The sequence below is a fragment of the Nothoprocta perdicaria genome, unplaced genomic scaffold, assembly GCF_003342845.1.
Source record: "Nothoprocta perdicaria isolate Ctin4 unplaced genomic scaffold, notPer1 scaffold_68, whole genome shotgun sequence".
NCBI classification, from domain to species: domain Eukaryota; kingdom Metazoa; phylum Chordata; class Aves; order Tinamiformes; family Tinamidae; genus Nothoprocta; species Nothoprocta perdicaria.
The window spans coordinates 3,391,016-3,403,786 of record NW_020455954.1 but is presented as its reverse complement, the minus strand read 5'-3'; the positions used below and the strand labels follow the sequence as shown (position 1 = coordinate 3,403,786).

General features: G+C 40.8%; 1 protein-coding gene across 1 annotated transcript in view; it reads right to left on the bottom strand.

Annotated features, from left to right (window-relative positions):
- LOC112956896 (protein arginine N-methyltransferase 8) overlaps positions 1–11,309 on the bottom strand; it is a 60,470-nt gene extending 49,161 nt beyond the window's left edge. The window contains exon 1 of the mRNA XM_026050381.1: positions 11,235–11,309. Within this exon, the coding sequence (XP_025906166.1) occupies positions 11,235–11,309 (75 nt within the window). The remainder of the gene's footprint in view (positions 1–11,234) is intronic.
- Positions 11,310–12,771: the final 1,462 nt, after the last annotated feature.

Below are 12,771 nucleotides of genomic sequence, written 5' to 3'. Positions count from 1 at the left end.
AGGGTGGAGGAGAGGGGAAGGAGGAGTCTGAAGAAAAGAAGACACTGACTTTGTGGAGAAGTTGAGGAATAGACCCTGAAATGCCCACAAATTCTGAGGGATGTCATTGCACAGCCACTCTCAATCACCTTTGAAAGGCCATGGAGATCCAGAGGAGGCTGGCTCCAGTATTCAAAAATGGCAAGAAGGGGATGATTCATCCTTTCTAACACGATCATGAAATACATGTAAGCTGATTTGGAATCCATATAAATCAAAAATAACTCTGTTGAAACTGATGTCTTTTCACTAGAGTAAACCTGCCTTGAGATCAGTATGCCTTCGTTTCCAGTTGGCACAGCTAGAACAATCAGTTGCATGTATTAAAAGGAAATCTTACAAGCAAAATTACTTTAGTTTTCCACTCCATAAGGTGACAACTGAAAGAGATATTTTTATAGACATTTAGGGCATTATTGGTTCTCTGTTTCACATCTCAAGAAAACTCCACAGTCACGAGTCACACGGAGAACACCATCTTTGCTCAAAATCCTTATCTAACTATCTGTCTCCCATTCAGTGCACTGCTTAAACAAACATTATCTAAAGAAAGAAGGACAGAAATTGAAAGTCAAATATAAAGAAAACCAAAATAAAAATACACACTATGACAGCACTACTTCCTTTGCTCTTAATAATTAAAAGAATACTAGCATCTAGAAACAATGACAGTATAATTTGCAGGAAGAAGAGAGATGGTGCCATCACTATGAGAGGGGCAACATATTTTTATGCGAATATCTAAGACATACACAGATAGAAGCAGAGTGCCTGAATGGGAACTGTTGTGTGTTGGGGCTAAGTTGCTGTCCAAGAGCTGGATACTGAGTCTAGTGGGAAGGAGTGTTGCATTTCTGCTGGTTGTATTCACTGGAGTGGTTATAGAGCTAGTTTTCAACAAACGGTATTCATGTGTGAATAGATGTGGGAATGAGTGAAAATCTTTCCCTGAGAGTCTATCCACTCTTGAGTCTCGCAGTGTTATATTGTTGCTGTTGGTGTTGTTGTTGTTGTTGTTGAGTTTCTTTTGCCTCTCTGACAGCAAAACTTACATGTAGTTTGGAACTGAATGCCTATAAAAAGACCTGATTTGAATGCAATGTATGTGCTGCAGATCTGTGAAATAAGAGGAATGTATGATGAAGGACAGGGGAAGCAGGAAAGGCTCGACAGTAAAAGTTAACTCCAAGATTGAGATGGTGGCTAGACATCTATATCTAAATGTCAGAATGGCCTAAATTTTAGTTAATTCATAGTGGAGACACTATGAATTACCTGTGAATTATTATGAAAGAAATGATCACTGATGTGGAGAGGAGGGTAAGTTATACACTATATATAAGCTATCTATGAAGAATGAGTACCTCTTCAGTCCATAACCAGAATACATTTCCTGCTGCACCTTCTTTTGTAGGCCTTTAAACATGGGAGGGAGTATGCTGATTCCAGATGAATTGCTCTTGAAGCTCACTGCCACTACTCTGTTTCCTGAAGATCTAATAGATTTTCACACAACTAAAATTTAGTAATTATGACTACCTGGTTGTATGACAGATACATGCTAGACATGTGAAGAGGAATTCTTGAACAAGCGTTCTTGATGGAGACGTCATGTTATGCAGTCAGAGATGAACAGTGTCAGATGACTATCTATATAGTCATTCCCCTTTTCATGCCCAGTTGCTTACCTATGACATGCAATGCAAAAACTTCTGTTCTGAACTGGTGTAACTCCAGTCAAACATATGAAACCCGTCAGAGTCTCTCTGAGAGTTTCTGTGGACCATTCTGACTTTCTGTTCCTTGAGAATGAAAAAATATGGGGACTTAGGAGTGCCCCATAGGAGGGACACAGAAAAATAGCCAGTAGGACTGAACCTTGAAGCTAAAAGCAAATTCTCCAGAACAAATTTTTAGCACTGTGTCATTTGAATCACTTGGCCTCATTGATTAATCGTCAATGAAACATTATGCTCAGCACAATATGCTAAATATGATTCAAGATTTAGTACATTTTCCTGAAACAAATGTCCTGTGCTTTTCTGACTCTCCTGTTATTTTCTCATTCATGTTTGGCTGGAGTGTTATTCATGTTATTAGAACTACATGCTGCCTCTTCTTATTCCATGACTGAGTAATCTACCTCACGCAGTCAAAAACTAGTCAGCATTGTTCTTCTTCTCTTTTGAGTATAGAGAAAGTGAATTTTGCACAAGACCTTAAGAGCTGTTGAAAGAAAATAAAAAATAAAAAAGAACAACCAAAAAGCAATCCTATTATTTATGTAAGCTGTAAAATTGATCCATTCTCCTGAAAGCCTCACATGTTTTCTCAGCCTCCAACTTCTTGGTCCCTGATATTCTTTGTTTGTTTGTTTGTCTGCTTGCTTCCTTCCTTCCGTCATCCTTTCCTTTTATTTTCACATCTTCACAAAACACTTTCAATATTTTATCCTTCTCTATATTTATATAACACACTCTGTTTCATGACTAAATTGCATTATTTTCCACAATAGACCTTTTCACTTGAGGAAGACTTCATGTTTGCCAGTTTTAACTGAAGAAATATCAGAGATGAAGACACAATTACTCAGAGTTGAAAAAGATTTACTGGAGATTTTAGAGTCTAAAACTCTAAAACTCTAAAATTGCAGGCATCCTTCTTCACCCCCCAAAATATGCTCCTTTTTTCTTTATTTTCTCTGCCTAAAATACATTCCTGTGTTTCAATTTCATGCTTTCACATACTTAGCCTACTTCAGACTGTAGAGGATCTGGTGATTTATAGCAAATACAGATACAGTTTTTAATTTTATGTTTTAGTGTTTTAAAAGTAGTTATAGTGGGTTTCATTTTTAAATCATGGACTTGTCCAAGAAAAACTACAACACACCAAATACACAGTGGAAGTCAATCAATAGAGTTACTGTAGAATATTTATCATTCTACATTTAATTAGTCAGCCTTCTTCTATAAAGGTTTTTCAGTTAAAAAAAATTAATTTGCATTTCCCACACGTTATTTCCAAAGAACTTATAATCAAAAGGAGATAAGAAAGATACTACTGCAGTGGCCGATAACCTGAGAAAATGACATGCAAAAAGAGATTACTAATCTAATTAGTAATTTGGAACAGGCTGCCCTGAGAGGTTGTGGAGTCTCCTTCTCTGGAGATCTTCAAAACCTGCTTGGACGCAGCCCTGTGCCCTGTGCTCTAGGTGACCCTGAATGTGCGGGAGCGTGGACTAGATGGTCTCTAAAGGTCCCTTCCAACCTTAAGGATTCTCTGATTCTATGATTATCGAGATATTGTTCTGTTTGTGGGAAAAGACCAAACTCTTATTGGTAGCAGCAGATTGGGTCGCAAAGGGGAAAGGTCATTGCTAGGAGCTAGAGATGTTCAGATAAGACATTAGGAAAACCTTTTTTCACTGAGGAGAAAGTAAAGCACTTGAAGAAGTTGCCTAGAGAGACAGGGGAAACTCCCCAGACTTGGCTAGAGAAAGTCATGACCAACATGTTCTAATGTTTATATACATAAACCTTACTGGTAGGTTGCCTGAGGTGATTTTCAGATGTTCTTTCTAATTAACACTTTTGTGATTCAGCAGTGATCCCCATTTGTAAAGGACTCAGTGGAGTTACTCCAGATATATCTCAAGGAAACTGAGTTTAGAGTCAAAATGTGCATATCCCACACTTCAGACACTATAATGTCTAATACAGGGCATGATTATGAGGTGTATGGACCCCAAACAAAACTAATAAAGAAAGTGTTAACAGAAGAGTTAACTGATTTCCCTATTTGTGACTAAGGACCAAGAAAGTAGTTGCTTCTCTTCATCCCGAAACAGGGATCAGCTTCAGGACATGTGATATACAAATGTGATAAACAGGTAGGGTAGAAGCAGCAGGTCCATGCAATAGAAGCTAAAACAGGTGGCAGGCTGTCCTTTCTTCCCTTCTGTTTGGGAAATGAAAGACTGCAACAGAAATAAATTTGGACTGGCAGACTAGCAATGGAAGACCTTGGCTTCATCACACTTTCCTTTGGGCTCTAAGACCAGTTTTGAGCTTTCTGTTGCTATTAGGAATAACGAAATGTAAGCTCTATGGGCAGAAAAGGTCAAGAGGGACAGGAGAATTGCTACACCATATACGGTCTGAGAGTGTATTGACAGCACTGATGGAATACTTCGATATCAATCCTTGGAGAATACCGCTCTTTCCAAAACAGCATATGCTTATTTTCATGACACTGTTACAAGAGAGAGAACTGCTACTGTTGCTTTTACAGGGAACTGTGACAGAATGATTCTGATATGCCTGGAACTCTGGGCAGGACAAAGAGAGCACTTAAGAGGGCTCTTAAGTGTATTGTCCAGACCTGGACGGCATGCTAAGTGTGAAGCCTCCAGCTACAGCACGATGAAGAGCTTGACATCAGGCAAAGCTGAGGAGGACTGAGGTATAAAATAATGTCTTAGTAAATACATATCTTCACAAATTTTGGCATACTGTCCCTTCTTAGAAAAGCTCTTATAGAGAACTCCTTTTCTCTGAATAACAGCCAGGAAAAAAATGGTGATGCCCCTTCCTTTGCAATGGCACACTCTGGAAAGAAAGGTCCATGAGAAACACAGTCCTCAAAATAGCAAAGCTTCCAAAAGCACGACTTAACTGCCAGACAGGGTATTTTAAGTGAGTCAGAAGAGTACTCTCCTTACCTTTCTTACTGTGACTCTGTCTAAAATTTTAGCTAAGCATTTTATTTCCTCCATAATTTCCTTGCAAGGAAATGTTGCTACTGAAATTTTCTCTTCAATTTGGGCACTGAAGACATTAAGATCTTATTTATGACCATATAACAATTCAGACTGAGAACATAAAATATATTCTATTTTTTCCTTAACAGAACTTTCAGATAAAATAAATATGATAATAAATGTTTGCTTGAATATACCTTATTTCCAATTCTGGTGTCTAAATCTGAACATTTTTGATGCAATTGAACCAAAATATATCCATTTGATAATCCAAATTGCTTTTACATTTTTTATATATGCAGAGCTTACAGAAAAGACAGAATTTTACTTTTTTTTCTTTTAATTTGGAGTTTTTCATGTAAAATGATTTTTCCTATCTGAGGAAATACTCCTATATGAGTATTTCCTATCTGAGTATTTCCTATCTGAGGAAAAACTCATGTATAAGAAATAAAACCATCACCCTCCATCTTGATACTCCTGTTAAAACTCAGTTTAGTGCTGAAACAGTGAACGGAACTATTGTTAGAGGTGCTCATCCTCCTACAGTTACTGTGAACTTGGAAAGTTGTCTCTGTTCCTGCACAACAGCTCAGAAATAACATGCCAAGGATCTCTTCGGAGTCAGTCAGTGCCTGCTTAGGAAAAAATTGAAAAGCCAGGCATGGCTGTGATTAGTGATCATTCCAGTCCTGCATGATGAAGACATCCTTGTAGACCTCCCCAACTTATGCATTTAGTGGAGAACCTCCTTTTTGCTTCTCCAAGATTAGTATGTGTTGTCTATTTTGTTTTGGGCTTAATCCTGAAAAAAAGAAAATTAGGGAAAGGACAATCTCATCCCTAAAGGCTTGTTCAAAGTGTATCTGTCATTAAAGCAAGTGAGCAGACCAGCAGGCAGCAGGATGCCCTCTGAAATCGGAAGCAAGAGCAACTGCTTTCAGCATTCGACCCTTCTGACTGGTGATCACCTCATTTGTCAGTGGACTGCTCTTTGCTGCAGTTTCAGAAAGACTGAATCAAATATTCTGAATAAATTAGGGTCAGTGCTTTTTTACCTTTATGCACTTGTCTCTGTTCTCTTTGCCTCACCCAGGCCCCCCTGAGGCACAAGTCTTTATCTTTCACAGTCAAGCTGGGTGGGAAAGCCTGGAAAGGCAGCTGAATCAGACTTGTTAACCCCACTTTCTCTATACATGCAGCTAGAGCAATCAAAAAGGTAGCCACCTACGTAATTTCTTGCATTCTTCTTTGAAAAATTTTAGGGCTTTTTATAGAGGTTGAACAAAGAGTTCTTATGACAACTTCTGCACAGACTGCTCACTAGCTCCACTGACTCTTAAAGCACAGTCTTCCCTGGAGCTCTCTTTTAGCAGAGGCTGTGCCACAATATAACTTGGTCCTTGATACCATGAAGATGAACTATACCCTTTTATAAAAAAATATACCAGTCTAGTAGAGGAGGTGACAATCTGGGCTGAAACATTTATCTTCAGATTCATGTCCTGAGTGATTGTGGGTTTTTTTTTTAAGCTTAAGCATTTTTACATCTTCTTTAAATTGTTAATGCAGCCGTTAAGTTTCCTCTGCAATGGAGCCAAAAAAGAATATTGTAGGACAACGTCTCAAATTTTTAGTATTAAATCTGAGAAAGGAATAGAATGCATTTAGCTACACTGAGAAGATCTTCTGCTGTGCTAAATTTATGTTTTGCACAGCTGAAGTGGGTAGGAGAAGATGGCTCAGAGTCATATTTCTGTTCTCCCACTCTTGTATTGGCTAGAAACCAAAACAACCCCCATGACTACATTAGAGCTACACTGTTATTAGTCTAAGTAGCCTTGTCTACAGAGGTCCTATCAGGAGCATTGCACAGGATAATACAGAGGGAAGTGCTATGCACCCTTCTTTTAGAATCAGAGTTGACTCTGTAGCATTTGGGGATTTGACTATGCATACAGTGACATCATTCTTCACTGACATGATGGGTCAGCTTCTTGACTGCCTCGTCAGTAGTCCGAAACATCTAGAACTTGGGCCAGAGGTCTGGTCTCTTGCACACAAACATCTACCACGGCGTTTTACTGTTTTAAAATAAGAGATGCCAACACGTGGAATACTATTCAGTGAAGCTGAAGGGTATGTCATAAGCCACTTCTTTAGCTGGCCAGTTATGTTAAGGCTTCCGCTAAGGTGAGAAGCACACTACATACCAGAGCTAGTTCTCTCTTGGTTAAGCAACACCTGCTCAACATTGTTCATTCATATATGGTGTTCTTAACAACTTAGTAACACTAAATAATAATTTCCTACAGCACATTTTATTAAGAGATTCCAGAATTCCACAGTCTGTATGGAAATGCTCAGATATAGGGGGATTAACTTACATGCCTAAAATCATTCATTGGCAGAATGGGTAACAGAACCTTCCTCAACTTTTTATTCAGGTTATTGAATAAAATGAATCTGTTGTGCCAGGCACACTACCTTTCTCTTGCTCTGTTAAGTTATACTTTGATAATTTAGTAAGTGGAAAACCATATTCCTATTCATGAATCACAAGCAGGAGCTCATGATTTCAACATACTTTATGACTTCTTTCCCCTTAGTAGTGGTTTGGCTGGCTTTCTTGCAACTAGGACAGTGTAATCTCCCCAAGCCAAATGACAGATCTGTATTCCATGAGGAGATTACATTCATTTGAATGGGGAAGAATTACAGCTTTTCTATTATACCCAATACTCCAAACCTTCAAAAGGAAAAATGTACTTCTTTTCAATCCAGAAAAGAAGATTTATGTAATAGAACATTCAGGTAGGACTGTACATTTATTTCGTTACCATTCGTAAATTGCCTAATTTCTCTATACTTAGCAACAGGCATACTTTTGCTCAACAGACATTGCAAAATCTTGAGCATAAGACTTGCTCTTTATTATGTCACTGTGAACCTGCATCGTACAGAAAGCCCATTTTCAGACCCTAGAATTTAGGTGAGGTGGTTTTCCCCATATGGAAACAGTGGTTTCTGGCAGAGACTAACCTGTTGCATGTATATCTCTGTTTTATGTATATATAAACTGTGGAGTTTTGTAGTGTTCTCTTGACTGGTTCCCAAACCACAATTATATACACTTTTGCTCACTTCTTTCAGTTTGGTTCCCATGGCTGATAACAGGGATATTAATTATTACTAATTTTTAATATCGCTTGCCTGCATGCTTGGGCATTAAAAAAGAAGAAAGAAAAAAAAAACAAACAGAAATTGAAATATACAGATCAGCACTGTGAATTTGGGGGAATCTTCATGCATATGTATAAAAAAGAATTCTCTTCTATTTTGTTTTCTGTGTGAGCATCTTTGATTAGTCTCAGAGGACTTAATTCTGTTTTATGTAGATAAGGCTTTTCTCTTGACTAATACAGAATATTAATTCTATATTTTGATCAGTGATTCTACAGCTTTTTTTTCCCCAACAGAACTTCTCTTGAAGTTCATGGGATGATCTGGGGGAATTAAGATTTTCAGAATATTTTTCCTTTTAGCTGTGCACTTCTCTAAGAAGGAAATTAAATCATTCTTGCAAGATTGAAACTTCTAAGGTCTTCAGAGAGATTCTACACAGAAAAAAAAAGAAAAAAAAAAAGTATAGCTTTATTACCCTCAAGTTTACTTTTCCCAAAAAGCACTATGCTAAAAACACACACATTCACACTAAAACAAAATAAAAGATACTGTAACTTAGGGTCAATAATATTAATATTAAGGTAATATTCAGGGTCTTCCTTGACAGTGAACTATTGCTTTCCTGCTCTTTTGCATCCTTTTTTTCTTGTAGGGTACAGTAAGTGTCTTCAGTCTTCTCTTGTCTGCTATAGTTGCTACCTTTTCTTTAAGCTCTTTCATATATCAACTTTGCACTATGGTCAACAGAGGAGATGATAATAAAACGAACAAAAAGTTTCCATACACTTTAACATATTTTTTGTGAACTGTCCCACTACTGAAGCAGAATACATGCCATATTAGACCTTGAACACTTGGTTTGTGTACTTTCATCTGTGCTGGATTTCAACAAACTGGTATATTGTTATTTTTAAATTGTAATGTACTTACTGGTATCACTTGAACGTGAAATCAATCAGGTTAAGATCCAGAACGTTTTGCAATGATATGGCAATGGAAAATTTTGATCATTTGTTAAATCTTTTAATGGTTCTATGTAACTGACATTTTTCATAGTATGCCTATTACCATGGCATCAAAGCTCTTTAGAAATTTAGTAAGTATCGGATCACCATGTGTATTAGTGAAGCCCCATTAGTTTCAAATGGATGCAGTTCATACTGTTTTTTAATTTCCTCCTCCACAACCTTCACTGCGATAAATCCAAAAGTGGGATGCTTTGTCTCACATTCCCTGTGTCACACAACACTTGCTATTTTCAGGAGAAAGTTAAAGAAATATAGGTTTATAGATCTGAGGGTCAAATTGCTATCGTATGACTAATGCAGGAGCTGCAAAGGTCTTGCTATATTTTCTCTGGTACATTTCCATTTGTTCAGACTAAACCTCTCAGTAGAAAAGCAAATATTAATATCAATTGGCTGAAAATGAATAAATTAGGAAACATTCTGTTAGGTATTATGAGCATATAGACTCTGCCTTTCTAAATGTAGAAGTTCAACAGAAGATGCCTAATCTGCAATATTTTCATCCTCATTTCATGAATATGTCACTGATGAATACACTAAGGAGAAGTAACACAGCATCTGCTGTTTGCATATTCTCCTGACTGGTATATAGCCTTGGAATGAAACCTCTGTTGTTAAGAAAGTCTTTTCTGTAAAAGTATACTGCAGTGTGTACAGCACTGCACAAACAGAAAGACAAATGGCTTTAAACAATAAGTACAAATACCGAGTCGAAATAGAAGAGGAACATTTAAAGAGCTCCTCTCACCTGAATCCCTGTTGCTATTTAAGGACAAATTCCATCAAAGAAGGGCTTTGAAAACAACTGCTTGTGATTCTACCTTTCTACTTGCAATACTGCTGAGATCCTGGGACCCTTAATACAATATTTGCTGTCAGTGCTAGGACAGTTTGGCAGTGTACAGATGTGTAGCCTGACTCCTTGCTATTTATAGATGACTCTTCTGCAGACAGTTCTTGAGGCGGTTATAATGTGGTAACAGCCATATTCTTTGATTTATTGCTTAAATTACATTAATGCTGCTCTACACCTGGCATGCCAAAGGAGACATGTTCATGAAGGTCAAGTATGTCTTCCTTGGCAGAGACAGCAGCACGAGGAGGTAAAAATGTGGGATTAACAAGGGAGCAGGGTATCCACTGTGAGGACTTTGTGGCAGGAAGAGCAATTTGGCAGGGACTCTGTACCCTGGAATAGGGAAGAATGGAATAGTCGCGTGCTCAGTCACACCGGAGCGATGCTTCTTTTCCTCAGGACCTCTGCAGAGCAACTGGGGAGGGATGTCAGTGTCATTTACGCACGTGAGGGGAAAACTGTCGAAGCTGGTTGATGTGCAGCGTCCTTGGGAGCCCATACATGGCCATGCTGCCTATCGGGTAACCATATGTCAAACGCTCCGGCAGAACGCTAGGCACAGGCTATTAATAGCAGCAGGGAGTTTGGCGTGCACTCATGCTTTCGCCTGGCTCCCTAGCACACCCTCCCAGGGGCTGGGAGCGCATCCTGCCGCCTTCCACATATGGGAAAGACTTGGCACGCTACGCCTGTCCCTTGAGGAGCCTCTCCATGAAGTCAAGGCAACGTGAGGGAAGGGACTGAGCCTGCTGAGATGGGAAAGGTTGAGGGAAGGGGGGATTATGCAGCTTCTCTCTCCTCTCGCAGAAACCTGAGGAGCTCTCAGGGCACCGTCTCCGTCCCAGCGCGAGGCAAATCACCCCTCTGCCCGACTCAGGCGAGTGGGGCTTGCGAGCAAAGTTGCCGTGCCCTTCCCCCGGCTCGGGCAGCTCCACTTAGTGACACCCAGGGTGCTGCAGCTCCCTCAAGCACTCCTGCCAAAAAGCCCGCCGCCGCTCTCTCCCAGGCGGAAAACTCTGGGAGCTGGCCAAGGTGCTGCAGAAATTATTCTATTTTATTTTTATTCTCCCTTTTTCCCGCTCAGCGCCTCCAAATAACCATCCGCATCACAAAACCCCGGCCCCTGTACACACGCCACAGAGCATCTCCTCTGCCTAAGCCGGAGCGCTCCGCCGGGTCCGAAGTTCCCCGTGAGGACGCAGCCGGAGGGCAAGGGGGGCACATGCAGGGAAAGGCGGCCGCCCCGGCGCCGGGGGAAAGCGGAAGGCCCCGGGAAGTTGCCCGGCACTTTCTGCGGCTGCACAAGGCTCCGGGCCCGGCCTGGCAGAGCCCGGGCGCAGGGCTCGGCTCGTGTCCTTACCTCGGTGCTCTCGGCGGCGTTCTCCGCCATTTTCCTCCGGAGGAGCAGGCAGCGGGAGGAGTGTTTCATTCCCATAAGAGCTAGCCAAGGGGATGGGGCTTCGGGGTTGGTGCTCGGGGTTGTGCTGGGTTTTCAAAAAAAACCTCCGAAAGATAGGGAGGAAAAAGGGGGGGAAAAAAAAAAAAAAGAAAGAAAAAGAAAAAAGAAAAAAGAAAAAAGATGGAAAACGGCAATTAAATCAGTCTGCTCTGTCCTTTCTTGCTTTGTCCACGGGAATGTTTGCCTCCTTCTGGCATCCAGTGTTCCCCAGGCACTTTCGAGTTCTCCTCTTTCCTTCTCTCCTCCACCTCCAGCAAGCTTTTAGGATGGGTAAAGAGGCGGCACACGCTCTTCAGGTTAAACTAAAGGGCTGTCGGGCTGAGAGTCCTCCCCTTCAGAGAAAGCAGTTGGGCTAAACAGGAGAGAAACACCAGCTAAACTGAACTTGGGCAGGCAGTGACCAGCTGGGCATCTTTGCGTCCTGTGGCTAATCTTCCAGAGCCAGAGGGAGCCAGAGACAAAGCAATAGGACAAGGAAATCATAGCCCCTTTCTTTCCTTCTTTGGGCTTCTTTCTCTCTAGATCTCCAGGAAGCTTCCTTTAAAGATGCTCACAGCATTTGCCACCCTCTTTGCATGAATGTCTTTAGAAATAGCAGCCCCCTCCCCCTTCCCCTCCCCTCCCCCTTCTGCTCTTGGGCTGAGCTGGATGCCCTTGTCCGCGAATTGCATTCACGTGTCTTTCCCCGATAAGAAAATATATCAAGCTCTCCCCCCAACCCCACCGTTGCCTACATATTTTCTCACATTCATGCACCCACAAATCTACATGAACACGCACATTGCTTCTCTTTCGTATAGATATTCGCAAATCTTTTTTTTCCCCATCCCTTTCTCCCTTCCCCTTTCTAAAGCAGTGCCAGTTTTCTTTGCAAAGACTCTCGGCAAAGGTCTTATGGGGCAGTGGAAGAAATTTGCTTCAGCTTCTTTTCTCCGAGTTAAAGAGCAAACCTGCTTTCCTCTTTTTCCTTCTCGTGTATGTGAGTGCACATTTCCAGCTTCTGTTTCACTTGATTTTTTCAGCAGGAGCCATGCTCCATCAGTAGCCCTGGACTGCTAGATTGCAAAATATACAGTCCTGGTTCAGACACAGCTCCTGCTGAAAAGAGCAGGGGATGGAGGGGGGACGATAAGGCAGGGGGAGGAGGAGGGAAGGGGGAGAGCGAGGAGGAGATGAAGGCAGAGAGGAAGGAAGGGAAGAGATCTTGCTGCGGAGGGAAAGGGTATGAAGGTGCTTTGGACTTCTTTGCAGTTTTTCCCTAGTGACATCTTTCTCCTTGGGAATGCATTGCCACCTTCCACAAATGTTTGTCTTGCTCTTACCTCCCTTGTTTCACTGTGCATAAGGGTGGGAGAAGGGGTATATTACATAATATAGCTTTCTACCTTCACTTTCTTCAGCTCAATCTCCAGCCTACTCTTTTTTTTTTTTTTTTTTT